The 20633-nt window shown below is 36.7% G+C and overlaps 2 protein-coding genes across 3 annotated transcripts in view; one reads left to right on the forward strand and one right to left on the reverse strand.

Moving 5' to 3' along the window:
• Positions 1–410: 410 nt before the first annotated feature.
• Positions 411–2074, reverse strand: tmem203 (transmembrane protein 203). 2 transcript variants are annotated; one of them, XM_067439990.1, is made up of 2 exons: positions 1999–2074; positions 411–1375 (listed from the first exon to the last, which is right to left on the reverse strand). In XM_067439990.1, exon 2 carries the CDS (start codon positions 1174–1176, stop codon positions 754–756), a length of 423 nt encoding a protein of 140 aa, XP_067296091.1. In that variant the 5' UTR covers positions 1177–1375; positions 1999–2074; the 3' UTR covers positions 411–753. The 2 variants fall into 2 exon arrangements, with proteins under 2 accessions (XP_067296091.1, XP_067296090.1); XM_067439989.1 differs by lacking the exon at positions 1999–2074 and adding an exon at positions 1856–1992.
• A 521-nt stretch (positions 2075–2595) lies between these two features.
• Positions 2596–20633, forward strand: part of alad (aminolevulinate dehydratase) — a 19070-nt gene continuing 1032 nt past the window's right edge. Inside the window, exons 1-11 of the mRNA XM_067437923.1 lie at positions 2596–2753; positions 4226–4348; positions 4499–4549; positions 7136–7232; positions 7340–7475; positions 10251–10334; positions 10450–10538; positions 10623–10678; positions 10851–10938; positions 11895–11981; positions 14081–14210. Coding sequence (XP_067294024.1) covers positions 4230–4348; positions 4499–4549; positions 7136–7232; positions 7340–7475; positions 10251–10334; positions 10450–10538; positions 10623–10678; positions 10851–10938; positions 11895–11981; positions 14081–14210 — 937 coding nt within the window. The 5' untranslated portion in view covers positions 2596–2753; positions 4226–4229. The remainder of the gene's footprint in view (positions 2754–4225; positions 4349–4498; positions 4550–7135; positions 7233–7339; positions 7476–10250; positions 10335–10449; positions 10539–10622; positions 10679–10850; positions 10939–11894; positions 11982–14080; positions 14211–20633) is intronic.

The following is a 20633-nucleotide window of genomic DNA, read 5'->3' on the forward strand; positions in this document are numbered from 1 at the left end:
TCACAAAACGAGTGCAAAATCCAAAAATAACATTACTTTTCTATTTAAAGTACTTGCTGAGAGAAAATAGAAATGCTTTTTTTGTCTATTATATATTACCCAATAAATATTACCCAGGATATCTAATGCAAACAACACTAGGCTACTGTTACTTCTACTGTTTAATAAAAAAAATATAAACTTCTACAGTTAAAGTGTTATTTAGCTACAGTGCCATCTAGTGATTATTATATGACTTATAATGTATAATGATGACTTATAATAACACATCAGCTCTGGTTTGAACTTTCCCAACATAAACATAAAAAAACAAAACAAAAACAAACAAACACATAAGCTATCTAAAAAAAACTACACATTTTAGGTCACTTCAAGGCATGTTCATAAACAAAGTAAGAAGATCAAGAGAACAGTGTTTGAATGTTGATGGTTTATTTACAATTGTACAAACAACAATAAAAGGTAATAACACAGATGAAGCAATATTGATAGAATTCAGAGAAAATCCAGACCAAATCTCTCATAGCACTTAGGACAATAATAATTATCAAAAAGGAAATTGCACATTACTTTAAGCATTGTTTAAAATTCCATGTTAACATGCTTCAGCAATAAATTCAGTTGAATACATAAAAAAAAGGTCACAATGCTTTTGCAGTTCACAACGATTCATTCCTCCTGGTTTAAATGACACCTGCAGGAGTCCAGTTCATTCGCATAAGTCCACTGGCATCTATGCATACTGTTTATCCTTTAATTGACACGACAAGCACGAATCATGAGCAGCTGCAGAAGGATGAAAAGTGGGGAAACAATAAGCCCGAACCACAAATCCTGTGCATGATCCTGTTCAGCCAGTTTCTGGCATAGCAGCACCTCACACACCAGCTTGAGGCTGAGCACGGTCAGCACCCACAGCAAGCGCAGCACTGCCAGTCGCTTCTCTCCTTCTTGATAGAGGCGAATGGATACAATGGCTGTGAAGTAGGTGCTGAGGCCATCAGCAGCGAACAAGGGTGAGAAGACAAGCCACCAGCTCATCTCAAGAGTCTGCTTGTCCACATCCATGTGCAGGGCCACCAGTATGCTGAAGACCAGCAGCGCGCCCAAGTGGAGGAACAGCTCGAAAGTGGCAAAGCCCAGCCATTGCACCAGCTCTCGCAAAGAGAACAGCATTATTAATGACGAACCACTGAGCGTTGTTTACTTGAGAGACTAAGGTCAAACACTAACCAAACTGGAAATGAAAAGAAGCATTCAAATAAAGTTAAAGTCTATGAAAAATCCTTTCACTATTTTGGCAGCATCATGCTCCTTTTGGGATGGGTCAGGTCCACCTTCTGACTTCTGATTCATTTGATAGATCTGTCAAAACCTGAAAAAAATAAGGAGGAAAAAAACGTAATTATCAAGATTTAACTATAAACAAAACAAAAAATAAACTCAAGTTTATATGTTATGGAAAACACTGGTACCACGATATACAGATGGAGTCAAATAGCAATTTGAATGTATAAAATTGTAGTGTATTATGATTATATTAGCCTATCTTGGGATTTGCATGATTTGGTACCATGTCCGAATGTTTGACTATTCTGTGACTATATATGAATGACATTTAAATATACACAGCCTTCTGTAAGGATTATTTATCTATCCTAACTACATCACAGCTTCTGTATTCTAAATATACATTAGGGTCTAGGTTAACACTGTACAGATAAACATGTTATTAGTAAATTAACGTCCATCATTTCGCGGAACATATTTTGTAAGTATAAACAAGCGACCTGTCAGTTAGCATATGCTGACGAGTACTAAATGCGCCAATGATATACAGAAAAAAACCTTTTACCTTGCACAAATCGCTCGCAGTGATGGTGGAAGGCAAACAAATAATGATAAGCTACATTTTTAAATGGTCGTTAATAAACGGATGAGATTACAGCGGCAAACAAGCAGCTGTAATGAGCAAGCTAGCTGAGATGAGCTATTTACCTTCCAATAGGAGCCCGGGAAAATATCGCGAGATTTCACATAAGAACCACGAGAAATATCGCGCGATCGTTGAAACTGGATATTTTCTACGGAAGCCGAGATGAGTAAGACTAATGAAATCACCGGAAATCACAGAAAAATACTGGTAAGAGCCAGAATGACAAGCTACCATAAAACAGATGGATGATACAACGGGCGGGGCTTATAGGCCACAGTCTAGTCAGCACGCACTATAAGCATATATTTTCATATTTTAACTCTGCACTTTTACTTGAATGACTGATTGGAATCTAAGAAGCATAATTTAAGTCACAGCTAAAATAAAAACGTGGTCATCGCTATCAAGTGGTACATGTTACTTTTTTTCCGCGCTGGTTAGGATGGATCAATCATAGTCGTTTGTGATTGAATTATGAATTCCAGAAATTTTTGTAAAGCTTAGAAGGACATATTTTCATTTATATCTCAGATAAAAGAGCTTGGTATTTATATGTTTACAAGATTTTACTTTTTATAGTACTAATGTCCCCAATAAGTCAAAATGTACTTGATTGTAGCACTAGCTACATGGAGAATGTGCCATTATGAGCCACCAAGCGCCACATAGAGGAAGACATGTTTCGTCTAAGGAACAGTTGTCAGATAGCAACATTTCCCTCTTAGAAAGATACGAACACACGTTTGAGGTTCAAGGAGGGAGCAACACTTCAGTTAGCAAGATCTGGGTCATTTACTGTTTCCCATTCTAAACAAAAGTAAGTTAATCTCAATTGTATATATGCACATTATTTCTTATGTTTATGAAATGCTTGGATTATAATGCCTTTTAAAAGCTTCAATTCTCTGCAACATTTACATTATACAGTATTATGCCGTACTAAGGAAAGTCACTATTAGCTTAGAAAAAACTGTCAAAAATGTGCACATCTACCTCTCTGTTGTGTACGAGTACGATATATAAGACCAAGTGTGTAACGTAAGAACTGCTTTTAAAAGTTGTTCTGGTAACACTTGACAATAAGGTTCATTAGTTAACAAGTTAACTACATTAGTTACCATGAACCAATAATGTTATGCATGAAAGACGTAAAATTGAATCTATTAAAGCGTTTTTTAATCTTTGTTCATGTTAATTTTAAAATGTACTAATTTGTTAAAATCTTGTTAACATTAGTTAATGCATTATGAACTAACGTGAACAGCTGCATTTTTATTAACTACCGAAGATTAACAAATACACTAACAAATGTAACGTTACAGCTCATTCATATTAGTTAATACATTAACTAATGTTAACTAATGAAACCTTATTGTAAAGTGTTACCGTTTTTCTTTACATGAAGTACTTTTTGTTTAATAATTATTGACATTTCAACATTTATAGAGAAATTAGTAACGATTTGACATGATGCAATTTGTATTCTTAAATTATAATTCAATATGTATGCATTATAATGAATGATTTCTGCTTAACAGCTTTAAAATCGAAATGAGTTCAATTTATTAGTGTACTTTACAAGAAATAAATACCATGGCAACATGGTACAATAATACAATCAGATGGGTTACTTCAAGAAACCTAAGTGTTCTATGTATATGTCATGTTTGTTTTGGATAGAAAATGGATGAACCCTATATCGTATAATATTTTTATTGTTTCAAATACGGTTGCTTGAGGTGAATAAATGTGTCTTGTCTGCCAGTATGCTCAGTGTTCTGCATGCCTGCTTCAGTTGTATGGTGGGAATGTGTCAGAATCGCTCATTGCTCATTCATTTAGAAGATTTATTTTCATAAAATCAGTGGACAAAATAACATAATTACCCCCAAGTTCCCAACCACTCAGGATGACCAATCACCATTCAACAATTTAGTTGCATTTTTTTTTTTTTTGTAATGGTATTTTTATTTATTTATATATATTGAAATATTTTTTTATTTTGATCATCATTTTTATTATTTATAATTTATATTAACTTTTATACTGTATATTATAATAAATGTGTATAAATTATGAATTGACTATTTTAAACATTATTAAAACAATATACTATCTAAAATGTCCTTCCTTTTCAGGTTAATTTATTTAATTTATTCATCTGTTTTTAGTTTTAAGGATGATTAGATTAGGATTTCTTTTCTGCAGTAACTATGACTAATAATTTTGTGGTTACATCACATGTGGAGCAGCTATTTGTGTCACTAAGTGTTTTATTTAAATCTACAGGACGATGACACAGCCAGCAGACTCCATTTTACACAGCGGTTACTTCCACCCCACTCTCCGATACTGGCAGACCTGTGCTTCAGACCTTAGACCTGATAATCTCATATATCCTATCTTTATTACGTAATGTCTTCCCCTCATTATATTTATTTGTTGATGGTATATAGGTTCAGGAGTTAAAGTTTAGTTTAAAGTTGCTTGTTTAAAGAAACTATTGACTATTTGATTAATTGAAGACAAATAGTTATGTCTCTCTCCAAATTATTTGAACAGTGACAGTCCTGATGCAGTGGAACCAATTGCAAGTCTACCTGGTCAAGCAAGGTATCATCCTTCAGTGTCAAACACTCTTTTTTATTTTTTTCTCATCCGTTACCAAAGTAACAAGTATTCTTGAATTGTCTTTGGATTAAGGATTTTAATGTATTACTAATGGAGTTTTAACATGAATCTTACATACATTTAAAGGAAGAACACTGTTACTTTACATGAATAATGTATATAATAGTTTTGTTGGTGTTGTTTTTTAACTAAGTGTAAAGTTTTAACCTTCAGAAAGTGTTGTTTGTCTGTTTCAGGACCTCTACCCTGTTATACAAATTTGGGACAAGGATGAATATTAATACTATTTAAAACCCTGAAAAAAATGGGTACATTTTAGCCTGAATTAAGGCGTTACTACTAGGGGTACCTGGTTTGGGTTCAGAGGTTGATTTATAGTTCTCTATTTTACTATTACTTAATATATGTTTAATCATTTCAGTTACCTGTGATATTTTGCATAATAATTGTATTAAAGACACTAGTCAAGTCACCTTCGTTTATATAGTGCTTTTTACAATACAGATTGTTTCAAATAAGCTTAACAGTAATAATAGTAAATTAATGCAACAAAGATAGTTTTGTCTGTACCTCAAATCTAGTCCAGCTTAAATAAGTTTTGGATTGATTGAAGTTGTAAAAATCATTAGTTATTAACTTAGGTCCCACTTCCACAACACTGTTTTCAACTGAAAACAGAAAACCTTTACTGCATTCTGGCCTTTCATTTACATCACAACAGTATTTTGTTGGCCTGAGAACGCAAACTTTAAAAGAGGTTTCAAGGTGCAAGTTTTAGAAAATGATACTGTTATCATCAGTGTGAAGGAAGACTCTAGAAGGAAGGACTATGGGCAACAAATATTATATATAAAAGATGTGTGTGGTTGATATTACAAAGATGGAGTTTGCATGTAACCTTGGGCTGTTGGTCTGAGATAAGATTCAGGGTGGAGGTAGCCAACAAAGCACAAAGATAACCCAAGGATCCGTTAAGTCTGGGTGGTTGTAGTCAAAGTGAAGTCTGGTTACATAGTCATGTAATTTAAACTGCACTTAAAAAAGGAAAATTATCATCCTAGTTTTTTGAAAAAAACAACAGTGTGTGAAAAAAACCTCATTAGGCAGCAGTCAACATTTAGTAATGAACAGTATTATTTGTTGTTGTCACATGACCTCATGGAAAATTATCCCCTGGTTTTACAGAAAAGGCTTAAACCTAGTCCCAGACTAAAATGCATGTTTAAGCTAAAAGCAACTTGCACTGAAATATCATAAAATATGTCAGTTTGTCATTGTTTTGTCTCAAGATGCAAACCTGTAATGCTTTTTTTCTAAGGCACGTTTATAAAAGCTACTTAAATTGCCTAATTGAACTAATCCTGGCTTAAATTAAGCCCTGTCTGTGAAACTGGCCCTATGTTGCATGTTTTATTCAGTGTGAGATGTCTAGTTATCTCAGACATAGAAACATTTAATTTTGTTTAAAACACATCTTAAAGGTCCCATGGCATGACTGGTTTTTCAAAATTAATATGAGTTCCCCTAGCCTGATATATTGTCCCCAAAGTGGCTAGAACGGTGTAAACCGAGTTCTGGCTGTCTTTCTCTGCCTTCGAGAAAATCAGAACCCAGACGAGCTGATCTTGAATTTTCCTGTTATTACGTCATACCAGGAACAGTTACCTCCCTTTCCTCTGCCCAGAGAATTTGACACACCCATGCAAGCACTATATTTGTTTGTCCTCGAGAGATCATGGCTTGTGAACGAGCGGAGCATGGCAGTTGCTCAGTGTTTGGATGTACAGAGCCTCAGAAGAACCAGTGGGTTAGTTTTATTTTCTCTGGAAATTGTCTGATCTGTGATCAGTGAGTTCTGATGTGTAGCTAATCATTCAAGTTCACACAGACTTTCTTTCTAAATCGTTTAATACTGTTTATGCATCAGTGAATCAAGCCAGTGACTAAATGAACAACTTCACATTGTTTCTGTTAGTAGCATAAAACAAATCTGTTATTTAAATGAATACAGAGAGCGATCAAAGAACACTCTCTTTATAATGTCTGAAACTGGTTAGCTGTGGACCACAATAGTGGTTGTTTTCACTGAAGTCTCACAGCAGACACGCCCCTTGAAACAGAGCATTCAAGCCAGAGGGCTAATATCAGGAAAGAAAAATGCCTTTTATTTTCTAAAGTATGACATTTTATGATACTAAAGCTGATGATACATGGGGCAACTTTTTGAGCAATGTTGCTGGGCAATTTTGCCAAGCGATGTTGCTGTGGGCATTTTCCTGTTGAGAATGGGCAACATATTTCTTTTTGGATATCCAGATAGAAATTTGTTGCCCATTCTCAATGGGAAAGTGCCCAAGGAACATTGCCTGGCAACATTGCTCAAAAAGTTGCCCGGTGTATCATCAACTTAACAATTTAAGTACACCTCAGAAACATTATAAAATAAAAAAATCCACGCCATGGGACCTTAGAATAAAAATCTAGTGATGATTAGGACTGCAGATAGCATTGTCTATCAGATAGCAAAGAAATCTTTATGATATGTAATGTTTATTATGTTGATTTCAGATATGGCGTTAATAAGCTAGAGGGTTTCCTCCGTCCCCTTGTGGATAAAGGTCTGAAGTGTGTGCTGATTTTTGGAGTTCCGGCAAATGTTGCGAAGGTCGCTGAGAAATTAAATGGTTTCAGTAATATTGCTGTCATTAAGTTAAGTCATAGAATTTTATGAGGGAGTAAATTGTTTCCTTGTCTTTTCATTTCCTGTCCCAGGATGAGAGGGGCTCTGGTGCAGACACAGATGACACTCCTGCTGTGCTGGCTGTGAAGAAACTGAGGAGCACATTCCCTGAACTTGTGGTGGCCTGTGATGTGTGCATTTGCCCCTACACCTCTCATGGCCACTGTGGTTAGTTTCAGTATTGGATCTGTTTACATAATTCTTGGATTGTTTTCATTGTTTTTTTAAAGGTGATATGCCAAATTTCAAGCCAATATTAAGCCAAATTATTTTCATGTTCAGTGCTGGTAATACAAGTTATGTATAATCAGATTACTTTTACTAGTAAGTACCTTGTAAAATAATGCATTACTTTTTCAAAAAAGGAATGCAAGTTACTTTGTTTTCCCATTTATTGACTGACAGCTCTCTTGTCCCCATATTGAGAGATATCAGGAGTAAGTGCAGAGTGTGAACATGGTTTTTGTAGTTCTAGACTAAATCTGAGCATGCCATACATTTAAAGGGATAGTTCACCCAAAAATGAAAATTTGAGGTTTATCTGCTTACCCCCAGGGCATCCAAGATGTAGGTGTGTTTGTTTCTTCAGCAGAACACAAATGAAGATTTTTAACTTCTAATTTGACCCCATTGACATGCGTCATACGAGCAACGGTTAGAGTTAAAAATCTTCATTTGTGTTCTTTAATGGCCCGTTGCATTATGTTTATTAAATGTATCCTGACCAGTCCTCAAAAATTACACAAAAATAAAAAAAGTAAAAATGTCAAATAAATTTAGAAACTTTTTAACTGCATAAAGTAAATCATTTAAATTTGTGCGTCACATCTAAATCCACTGCATAATGCGAGAAAAGCTTGCCAAATCATTTCACGATGTTGTCCACCAGGAGCAGTTGTGCTGTAAATTGAGTGTTTAAGCATGCAGAGACAATAGGCAGAGAAATGTTATTCCATCCTTTTTATTCCATCCGCATGCACTGAAACACAAGCTGTTCTTCACGTTCACATTCTTTCACCAACTAACTGAACTGTCTGCGTTTTAGTGCGTGCACACGAACAAAACATTCTGTAGACAGTATTTAATGTTGTGTCTGCTGGCTTTATTTTTCAACAGCTCCAAGATAAACCCACTTTTATGTTTTAACATATATCTGTTGCCATTGTGTCACTGATGTTCACCAAACTTAATGGTATACTGCAAGGTGACTATAAAATGTCAGCAAAAGACAAATTCATAAGCTGTGCCATTATTTATAAAGATTACTTTATTGTATCCTATTAAATGATGGAAGATTAAAATTCTATTCAATTAATAAATATTATATACAAAAATAAAATAAAACTGCACAATACATTAAGTAAGGGATAATGTTCACCCAGCCGGTTGTTATCGCAGAATAAACCCCGACAGGTCTTGCATCACTCTGAAGGGGTTTATTCTGCGATAACAACCGGCTGGGTGTACATTATCCCACTTATTACACGGCTACTAGTCTCAAATAAATTAGACACAAAATAATGTCTTGAGATTAAATATTTTATTAGCGCTTACCTACGCAAAGCTTCCGCGAAGAAAAACAGTTCCAAACTGCTTTAAGCCTTTATCTATTGCTGCTAAATGTTGAAAATGAATGCTAAAAGGGTTAGTTCACCCAAAAATGAAACCAAGCCTATGATTTACTCACCCTCAAGTTATCGTAGGTGTATATGACATTCTTCTTTCAGACAAATACAATCGGAGTTATATTTAAAAAGTCCAGGCTAACGTTAATCCAAGCAGTAGTTGTAGCTGTTTTTTTAACTGCTTTGAAGACCATAAAAAACTTTGAAGACCATAAAAAATGCAGCTGTCCGTCAAATAACGTGCTCCACACGGCTCCGATGGGTTAAAAGAGCCTTCTGATTCGAATTGATGCGTTTGTGTAAGAAAAATATCCATATTTAAAACTTTATGAAGGAAACCCGCCTTGAAGTCTTCCATTGTAGCCATGGCTGTTTAAGTATTTATATAGCCACAAGATGGCGCCAGCGTTAAGCATAGAAGTATACCGGTCAAAATAACTCTTAGTACCCGTATGAGTGTTTGTTATCTGGAAATAACATACCGCTGGAATGCGTGAGTGACCAATCAGAATCAAGTATTTCACAGAGCCATGTAATAAGTGATTTTAAGCACATTATGTACTGTATGTATGGATATTGGAAAATGAACACATACTATTTAAATATTAAATATATTTTTATTGTAAAAAATTAGTAAGTTTGAAGTATTAATTTAATTGTTTTGCAATGCCAAATGGACAATAAATGGATTGGCATATCCAAATGTATTGGAGCGTGTAGTCAGTAACTCTTAACTCAAAGCACGCGTCAGAAACAGACTGCTAAAAGCCCATGTGCGTCCCTACAAGTTAAGTCAAAAAGTTTGTTTGACCTTCATTCACAATGACATTTTTAACCAAACACCTGTGCTTTGGCAGGATGCTGCTTCAATGCTGATAAGTGTCAGTATAAAGCCCAAGAACACTGTTATATTAAACAGTGAAACAACAGAGTTAACCTAGTCCCAGACTAAAATGCATGTTTGAGCTAAAAGCAACTTGCACTGAAATATCTTAAAATATGTCAGTGTGCCATTTTTTGTCCCAAGATGGACACCTATAATGCTTTTTTCTAAGGTACGTTTATAAAAGCTACTTAAATGCCTTAATTGAACTAAGGCCTAAACCTGTCTGTGAAACCGGGCCTATGTTGCATGTTTTAATTAAATTATTGTACGCTCATTTAATCTTAAACAAAGGTGGGGCAACTAATATCATAGACATCTTTAGTATTGTCTTTTATCAATCCTGTGCAGTTTTTTTTTTTTTTTTTACTGGTATTTTTAAATGAACCCTTTACAGTGATATTGCCATTGTTTTGATTTTGTGGCACCTTTAAGGAATCCTGCATGAAGATGGCAGCTTGGATAATGCCGCAAGCTGTTTGAGATTGGCTGAAGTAGCTCTGGCTTATGCTCGAGCGGGTTAGTCCTAAATTATATTAAATTATAATCAGTTACACATAATATTTGCATTTTTGAATAATAGGTCTATAGAAGTCATCATCATCACATTAGGTCACTCTTTTTCTTCCCTTAGGCTGCCACATCATCGCCCCTTCAGATATGATGGATGGAAGAATTGCAGCCATTAAGCAAGCACTAATCGCTAATGATCTTGGCAACAAGGTAGAGAAATCTTGCTTCTGTGTCATACAATATAGTTAAATAGAATATAGCAGATGCTTACTCAAGCTCTTTCCCCTTTCTCAGGTGTCAGTGCTGAGCTATAGTGCTAAATTTGCCTCCTGCTACTATGGACCATTCAGGTAGTGTTCAATATTCCCGTTATTAACTTTCTTCTTAGTTTTTATATATTCTTATCAGATGAGAACACTCGGATTGGTTTGCATTATTTGTAAATTATGCATTCTTTGGGTTTGTCTTTTTAAACCAAAATTGCAAAATGTATCTGAAATGTTCCTTACTTAACATTTAAAGGGATGCTGCCCAGTCTAAACCTGCTTTTGGAGACAGACGGTGCTATCAGCTGCCCCCTGGTGCCAGAGGACTAGCACTGCGGGCTTGTGTAGGAGAACGTCACTTTTAAAAACCCAATGAAATCACCTGATGAGCACACTTTTTGTTTCCTGTATTTACATACATCAATCAAGCATAATATTATGACCGGTGACAGGTGAATTTAATAACACTGATTATCACGGAACCTGTTAGTGGGTGGGATATATTTGGCAGCAAGCAAACATTTTGAACATTCAAAGTTGATGTGTTAGAACACATACTTTGTACGTGGCTTACCTGGGGAACACATGGCACCAGGATGAACTATGAGAAGACGGCAAGCCGGCAGAGGCAGTGTGATACTTCGTGCAATGTTCTGCTGGCAAATATTAGCTCCTGACATCCATGTGGATGTTACTTTGACACGTACCACTACCTAAGCATTGTTGCAGACCATGTATGCCGGTGGCTGTGGCCTCTTTACGCAGGATAATGTACCCTGCCACAAAGCAAAAATGGTTTAGGAATGGTTTGAGGAGCACAACAATAAGTTTGAAACATTGACTTCGAATTCCCCAGTTGACTCCAAATTCACCAGATCTCAGTCCAATTGAGCATCTGCGGATGTGCTGAACAAAACAAGTCCATGGAGGCCTACCTTGCAACTTACAGGTCTTAAAGGATCTGCTGCAAACATCTTGGTGCCAGATGCAACAGCAAACCCTCAGGGGTCTAGTGGAGTCCATGCCTTGATGGATCAGGGCCAAAACAAAACTAAATTGGGTCATAATGTTATGCCTGATTGATGTTTTTTATAACAGGAATATATTGAAAGGTCACTTTATCTTAACTACTTAAACAGCACAGCTATAGCAATCCAGGACAAAAAAAGCAAATTGATATTAAAGCAATGGCACATTGACTAGACCTGTGGGGTTTGTTTCTATTGTATGGGTTGCTGGAAGTGAAGTAAAAGTATAAGGAAACTATTTTTGTATTTTTTGTATTTACATTTTTTTTTAGGATCGGGATGTGAAAGAAGGTGCTGACATGCTGATGGTGAAACCGGGATTACCATACCTTGATATTGTGAGAGAGGTCAAGAATAAGGTAATAACTGTAAAGTCACTGACACCTCGTTAAGCTCCAAAAAGCACATCCATCCATCATAAAAATAATCCATGCGACTCCAGTGGATTAATAAATGTCTTCTGAAGTAAAGTGATGAGTTTTTGAAAGAAAAATAACCATATTTAAAACGAAATTAGCATTCTAATGTCAATTGCACTCGTTCCTGTTGCTTGTCCTCAATCTGGCAACCAATCTCAGCAGGAGAGAGCGAGAAAAACAACTCTCTCCATAGGACCCTTTTCATATTTCTGGGGTTCTTCATTATAGTTGGGTAAACTTCAATAATAGAGAATGGGAGACAACATATATAATTAGCAAATAAAAAATTAAATAAAATTAAAACTTGATAGCATTTCCACAACTTCCCAAAAGAGGGAAAAAATATATAGAGAGATTGATTACATCCGTCAGGAGAGAGAATTATGTGACATTTGTCGTCACTTCCTCAACGGTTAAATTAAAAAACAGTCACAGCGGTCCTTATTCTTTTTTCATACTGCATTTTACTGTCAAGGTAATATAATAGAAAGGGAAAAAGAAATTCTAGATTTGCGTTGTTGATAACTGTGCGAATCAGGGCTTGACATTTAACTTTTTAGTTCACCAGCCACTGTGGCTAGTGGTTTTCCAAAGTTACTAGCCACTCAGCATTTTCACTTACCAAAAGTTTGTTGTTGGCTATATGTAAATGACCACTGTACACACCCAAATCAAGTCTACATGAAATAAATATAACATGACAGGTCATCAAATAGGCCTATTTAGCTCTGATAAGGTTTTGTGTAAAACTCCTTAATCTAGCTTGTGTGAAAAAATAAGATTTTTTGGTGTAAATATAATGTATTCTCAAGAAATATTATCATCAGTGTTCTATAAGCTATGACATATTTAAATCTAGCATATTTTGTGTATGAGCCCATACAGTAGCCTAAATACATATCCAGAGTTTATTTTATTAAATATCAAAAATCTAAAAGGGTGCATCATACCTGAGACCTAGATTAACACTTGACATTTGGTTTTATGATTAAGTCATTCTCTTCAAATGCTATTGAAGTTAAAAATGCGTATACCAATGTCTTATACATGTAATTTTAGAGTCCGTCCCCAAGTTTGCGAATGTCGAACCACCAGCGTTAAAGGTCCCGTTCTTCGCGATTCCATATTTCAAACTTTAGTTAGTGTGTAATGTTGCTGTTAGAGCATAAATAATACCTGTAAAATTATAAAGCTCAAAGTTCAATGCCAAGCGAGATATTTTATTTAACAGAAGTTCCCTTTCAAAGCCTACAGCGAACGGCCGGTTTGGACTACACCCCTGCACTTCCTGGCAGGAATGACGTCACTAGAACGCAAAATAGGGGGCGTGGTCTTGTTGCTCTCTCACTTGGAGAAGAGCGCACATTCAGCGCTTGCCTCTCCCCTTTATGGTAAGAGGCGGGACCTTTCCGGGCAAAGTGCACTAAGCTGCTGTCCAATCACAACACGGGAAGCGTGAAAAAACAGTGTTTTTTTCATGCGAAACATGAACTCATGTTATATAGCACACTGTAAACATAATCAAAGCTTCGAAAACACGCGAAGAACGGGACCTTTAAGCCAACTTTATGCCAGTCACATCAGATGTGCTATGTTATATTTGTTTGAAACTATTTTCGCTGCTGAAATAGAACATAAACACAGTATGATGAATGAATCTCCTACGTACATCACATCGCATGTACATTTCTGCTTTGCTGTTTATGATGAGTGCAGTTTTTAGTGAGTGAGAGTGCACACTGAACAAAACCCTGTTGTTTCAGCGATAAGTAATCTGAATGTCTCTGATTATAAGACTTTACATTCACCAGCTGAAATCCACCCGCAAATGACGGATGTTAATGTAGAGCCCGGGTGGCAATGCAACATCACTTTGTGTGAAAAAGGTCCATATTTTTAATTTGGACTGCTGTGCATATTTCATCCGTTTGCTGTCAATATTACTGCACCTTAAAGCAAAAAACAAAATATGTCAATTAAGTCCAGAGTCCAGTGTTTCTTTTATTCTTAATACCATCCTGTTCTCTGTCTCCCATCAGCACCCTACTCATCCGCTGGCAGTGTACAACGTATCAGGCGAATTTGCAATGTTGTGGCATGGAGCTGAAGCTGGGGCTTTTGAGCTGCGCACTGCAGTTATGGAGGCTATGACTGCCTTCCGTCGAGCAGGTGAGAAGGGGGACACAAAAGATAAAGTTAATTATTTGAATCTGTTGAGGCCATGATTGCTTGATTAATGATTGCAGTGGTTTTTGGCAGGACCATGTTGTCTAAGCAATTTTGTAAGGGATAGATCACCCAAAAATGAAAATGATCCTGTAATTTACTTACCCTCAAACCATCCTACAAGTATATGACTTTCTTCTTTCAGCCAAACACAATTGGAGTTATGTTAAAAAAAATACCCCTCTCTCTTCCAAGCATTAAATGGGAGTGAATGGTACCTTAGATTTTGAAGCCCAAAAAAGCACATCCATCATAAAGGTAATCCATAAGGCGCTAGTGGGTTAATAAAGGTCTTCTGAGTTGAAGCGATGCATTTTTGTAAGAAAAATATACATATAACATTATAAGGCTTCCAGTAACGGGCTTCCAGTAACACTTCTAGTGACTGTAATGGCAAAATAAAATGATGTAGGAGTAGCATTAATCTAGGTGAGAGTAGACGCCTCTTATGGTTCAGAAAAATAGAGCTGGGCAACAAACTCAAGCTCCTCTTCTCTTATATTAAAATCCTCTAATATTTTCCAATATTTTAGCCACCATGGGTAAGGTCAATCTTCAGCAGGAACTAGACTTGTGAACAGCTATTACTGGAAGCCAATGGTTATAGTTTATATGAAGTTATAAATATATATATTTTCTTCCATTATAAAGCTTGGAAGAGCATGGATTTTTTTTTTAAATTGCGTTCCTAAAATTAGGTTTGGCTAATGAATGATTAGTAATGAATTACTAGTTACTAATTATATCTTCAATAGTGTAATTAGATTTACTGTACAAATTACTCTTCTAGGTAAAGTTAGACTTTAAATTGTGATGTTAATTCCACTATTGTATTATATATAATTGCTCTACAGTCCAAACAGTACCAGTTTAACATATACAGGTGCTGGTCATATATAATTAGAATATCATCAAAAAGTTAATTAATTTCACTAATTCCATTCAAAAAGTGAAACTTGTACATTATATTCATTCATATATTCACACAGACTGATATATTTCAAATGTGTACTACTTTTAATTTTGATGGTCATAACTGACAACTAAGTAAAATACCAAATTCAGTATCTCAGAAAATTAGAATATTACTTAAGACCATCTTTAAAAATCATGAAATACAGGTCCTTCTCAAAAAAAATTGCATATTGTGATAAAAGTTCATTATTTTCCATAATGTAATGATACAAATTAAACTTTCATATATTTTAGATTCATTGCACACCGACTGAAATATTTCAGGTCTTTTATTGTTTTAATACTGATGTTTTGGCATACAGCTCATGAAAACCCAAAATTCCTATCTCAAAAAATTAGCATATCATGAAAAGGTTCTCTGCACGAGCTATTGACCTAATCATCTGAATCAACTAATTAACTCTAAACACCTGGAAAAGTTTCCTGAGGCTTTTAAAAACTCCCAGCCTGGTTTATTACTCAAAACCGCAATCATGGGTAAGACTGCCGACCTGACTGCTGTCCAGAAGGCGATCATTGACACCCTCAAGCGAGAGGGTAAGACACAGAAAGAAATTTCTGAACGAATAGGCTGTTCCCAGAGTGCTGTATTAAGGCACCTCAGTGGAAGGCTGTGGGAAGGAAAAAGTGTGGCAAAAAACGCTGCACAACGAGAAGAGGTGACCGGACCCTGAGGAAGATTGTGGAGAAAGACCGATTCCAGACCTTGGTGGACCTGCGGAAGCAATGGACTGAGTCTGGAGTAGAAACATCCAGAGCCACCGTGCACAGGAGTGTGCAGGAAATGAGCTACAGGTGCCGCATTCCCCAGGTCAAGCCACTTTTGGGCTACAGAGAAGCAGCACTGGACTGTTGCTCAGTGGTCCAAAGTACTTTTTTCGGATGAAAGCAAATTTTGCATGTCATTCGGAAATCAAGGTGCCAGAGTCTGGAGGAAGACTGGGGAGAAGGAAATGCCAAAATGCCTGAAGTCCAGTACCCACAGTCAGTGATGGTCAGGGGTGCCATGTCAGCTGATGGTGTTGGTCCACTGTGTTTTATCAAGGGCAGGGTCAATGCAGCTAGCTATCAGGAGATTTTGGAGCACTTCATGCTTCCATCTGCTGAAAAGCTTTATGGAGATGAAGATTTGGTTTTTCAGCACGACCTGGCACCTGCTCATAGTGCCAAAACCACTGGTGAATGGTTTACTGACCATGGTATTACTGTGCTCAATTGGCCTGCCAACTCTCCTGACCTGAACCCCATAGAGAATCTGTGGGATATTGTGAAGAGAAAGTTGAGAGACGCAAGACCCAACACTCTGGATGAGCTTAAGGCCGCTATCAAAGCATCCTGGGCCTCCATAACACCTCAGCAGTGCCACAGGCTGATTGCCTCCATGCCACGCCGCATTGAAGCAGTCATTTCTGCAAAAGGATTCCCGACCAAGTAATGAGTGCATAACTGAACATAATTATTTGAAGTTTGACTTTTTTTGTATTAAAAACACTTTTCTTTTATTGGTCGGATGAAATATGCTAATTTTTTGAGATTGGGAATTTTGGGTTTTCATGAGCTGTATTTTAAAACAATAAAAGACCTGAAATATTTCAGTTGGTGTGCAATGAATCTAAAATATATGAAAGTTTAATTTGTATCATTACATTATGGAAAATAATGAACTTTATATGCACATTTTTTGAGAAGGACCTGTACATAAGCATGTATCGCACTCAATACTCAGTTGCGGCTCCTTTTGCCTGAATTACTGCAGCAATGCGGCATGGCATGGAGTCAATCAGTCTGTGGCACTGCTCAGGTGTTATGAGAGCCCAGGTTGCTCTGATAGTGGCCTTCAGCTTTTCTGCATTGTTGGGTCTGGCATAACGCATCTTCCTCTTCACAATACTCGATAGATTTTCTATGGGTTTTCGGTCAGGTGAGTTTGCTGGCCAGTTAAGAACAGGGATACCATGGTCCTTAAGCCAGGTACTGGTTGCTTTAGCACTGTGTGCAGTTAGGGTTGGGCATCGTTTTGATTTGAGCGATTCTGATTGCGATTCCGATTCTTACTTTCGATTCCGGTTCTTTTCGATTCTCGATTCCGATTCTTTGAGGGGTGGAGTCAAAACATGTCACATCGATATTCAATACTATTTTCAATACCACGGGGGGAAAACGCTGCATATACTGTCAATTAGATATTTTTTATATAATTATTTTTTTTGTCTGTCTTTTGAAAGTCTAGGCAATCAAAAGGTTCTCCTGAAGAGATCACGTTATATGATAAAGTTTTTAAGCTTTTTCTCCTATATAAACATTGATCAATAACTATTAAAATTCTCTTACAAATATTTGCTAAATCAATGTATTTTTTACAACGGGGTAATTGTGTTGCAATAGCTTACACACAGCACAAGTAAGCTTGATTTCGAATGGTAAATTGAATTTAAAAAGACGAATAAACCGTAATTAAATAAGAACAAATAAACATATTACAAAAAATAGCACAAATAAATAAAATAGAATAAAATATATAAATGAAATAGACTGCTTTATTTTTTCAGGTAGGTCTAACATTCAGGTAAGAAACTGAATTAAAAAACACAAAGTGGCTAATTAAATTTAAAATAACATTATTAAATTTTTTGCAAAAAACATCCAGTTTCATATGAAACCATTAAAGTAAGTTACACAAGTTGATCGGTCAAGAGCAGTGTAATCGTTTGTCTTTTTGTAGTTTGAAAAACAAATGACTGCTGCCCCTTTAAGAACTGCCGCTCTCATGGATCCTGAACACTGTTCCTGTTACTCATTCTTCATTTCTTCCTGAATTGTTTATGACTGTGTTTACATGAATACTCTTTAAAATGTGCACTGAGAATTTGGTTGATTGTATTTGACCAATAATAAGCTGGAAAAAGAAGCAAATATTTGCACTTGTATGTCAGAGGGGGCTTTATTACGGTATGTGTGTGTGTGCGCTTCAGATGTGAGCTTGAAATCTGAGGGATTTGTAGAATTATGTGCAATCCCGTGCGAAAAACAGACCGATCACACACACTAACACTAACACGCTGTCGTAAGGAAAAGTCCAGCAGAACACGCGTCCGTCGTGTTCAGAGGGTTAACCGGGCTGAGTAAGAATATGCGGCTGCGCGTCAACTCGCTGTCGGTCAGAGAAGGAGAGGAGAGGAGGGCGCAGCTGGGATCGACACTGTAGAAACTGAGCAGACTATCGTATCTTTTCAGAAATTTCAGTATCGATATTTTTGACAACACTAGTTGCACTGTGCCGACCCAGGCTTTTTAAAAGTGAAATAAATCCACACTTCAGAGCGCCGTTTACCGGGCTTCCATGGCTAAAAGAACAAGCGGGCGCGCAAGCACCGGAAATCAGGTGGCCATGGAAACCAAAACTTGCGCGTTTGGAACCGATGATCGGAACCGGAAACAAATTTTCTAAACGATTCCAATGGAATCGTTATTTTTTAAACGGTTCCAAGTTGAAACCGGTTCTCGATGCCCAACCCTAGTGTGCAGGTGCCAAGTCCTGTTGGAAAATGAAATCTGCATCTCCATAAAGTTGGTTAGCAGCAGGAAGCATGAAGTGCTCTAAAATTCCTGGTATACGGCTGCGTTGACCTTGGACCTCAGAAAACACACTGGACCAACACCAGCAGATGACATGGCACCCCAAACCATCATTGACTGAGGAAACTTTACACTGCACCTCAAGCAATGCGGATTGTGTGCCTCTGCTCTCTTCCTCCAGACTCTGGGACCCTGATTTCCAAAGGAAATGCAAATTTTACTTTCATTAGAGAACATAACTTTGGACCATTCAGCAACAGTCTAGTCCTTTTTGTCTTCAGCCCAGGTGAGACACTTATGACGCTGTCTGATTTTTAAGAGTGGCTTGACACAAGGAATGCGACAGCTGAAACCCATGTCTTGCATATGTCTGTGCTTAGTGGTTTTTGAAGCACTCACTCCAGCTGCAGTCCACTCTCTCTTTTTTTAATTTTTTTTAATGGGTTTTGTTTCACAATCATCTCCAGGGTGCAGTTATTCCTATTGCTTGTACACTTTTTTTCTACCACATATTTTCCTTCCCTTTGCCTCTCTATTAATGTGCTTGGACACAGAGCTCTGTACACAGCCAGCCTCTTTTGCAATGACCTTTTGTGTCTTGCCCTCCTTGTGTAAGGTGTCACTGGTCGTCTTTTGGACAACTGTCAAGTCAGCAATCTTCCCAATGATTGTGTAGCCTACAGAACTAGACTGAGAGACCATTTAACGGCCTTTGCAGGTGTTTTGAGTTAATTAGCTGATTAGAGTGTGGCACCATGGTTTCTTCAATAGCTGTGTCTCATTTCAGAAGGCCGCGTCCTCCGGAGGTCGCATTTGAAGGCTGCATACGTCATAAGGCCGTCTCATTTCAAAAAAGTGAGAAGGACACTCCAAATGCAACCTTCGAATGTGTCCTTCTTTTATAGGAATTCGGAGTGTGCATGAGGTGTATCCTTCACGGCTGGAGATAACCCACAATTCTTTGCGTCGGCGTTAAACCGTCTTTAAAAAATAAATATTATATGAAAAAACGGCACCACCGTCAGATATACATGCAAGCGTATATGTGGTGTTTAAATGTGAGTAGTGTAAGCTTGTTTTTGTTTTTTAAGTTCTATTACCTCAAACAGATAGTTGTGGTAAACAGGATTACAACTGTTTAGTACTTTTTTTAAACGTATAGGACAGTATTGCTGTCAAGACAAGAAACATTTCATAGTCATTTTCAAGTAATAAATAATTTTCATTCATATAACTGGCGTGAGAGCGCAGCGAGGTTGAACGTGTTGGCATAGCAACGTGATACTTCCTGCCAGTGTCCTACGAAGGACGTCTCGTTTAATTCTGATTGAGGACACTCCGTATACTGCATCCTACACAGGACGTGTCCTCCGGAGGACGCAGCCTTCGAAATTGAATGAAATGAGACACAGCTAATATTGACGTTGATACTGAATTTGGGATTTTCCTTAGTTTTCAGATATAATCATTAAAATCAAAAGAAATATACATTTTAAATATATCAGTCTGTGTGTAATGAATGAATATAATATACAAGTTTTACCTTTTGAATGGAATTAGTGAAATAAATAAACTTTTTGATGATATTCTAATTATATGACCAGCACCTGTAGTATTTAATGAAATTACATCAGAAGTAACTAATTAAATTACGGGGGGAAAAGTAATCACTCACTTTACTTTTTCAAGGGAAAGTAATTAAATTACAGTAACTAATTACTTAGTAACTAGTTAAACCCAACACTGCTTGAGTAAATTATGGAATAATTGTCATTTTTGGGTGTACTAACCCCTTAAGTAATTTTTCACTATATT

This window comes from Pseudorasbora parva, chromosome 3 (genome assembly GCF_024679245.1).
Source record: "Pseudorasbora parva isolate DD20220531a chromosome 3, ASM2467924v1, whole genome shotgun sequence".
Lineage (NCBI taxonomy): Eukaryota > Metazoa > Chordata > Actinopteri > Cypriniformes > Gobionidae > Pseudorasbora > Pseudorasbora parva.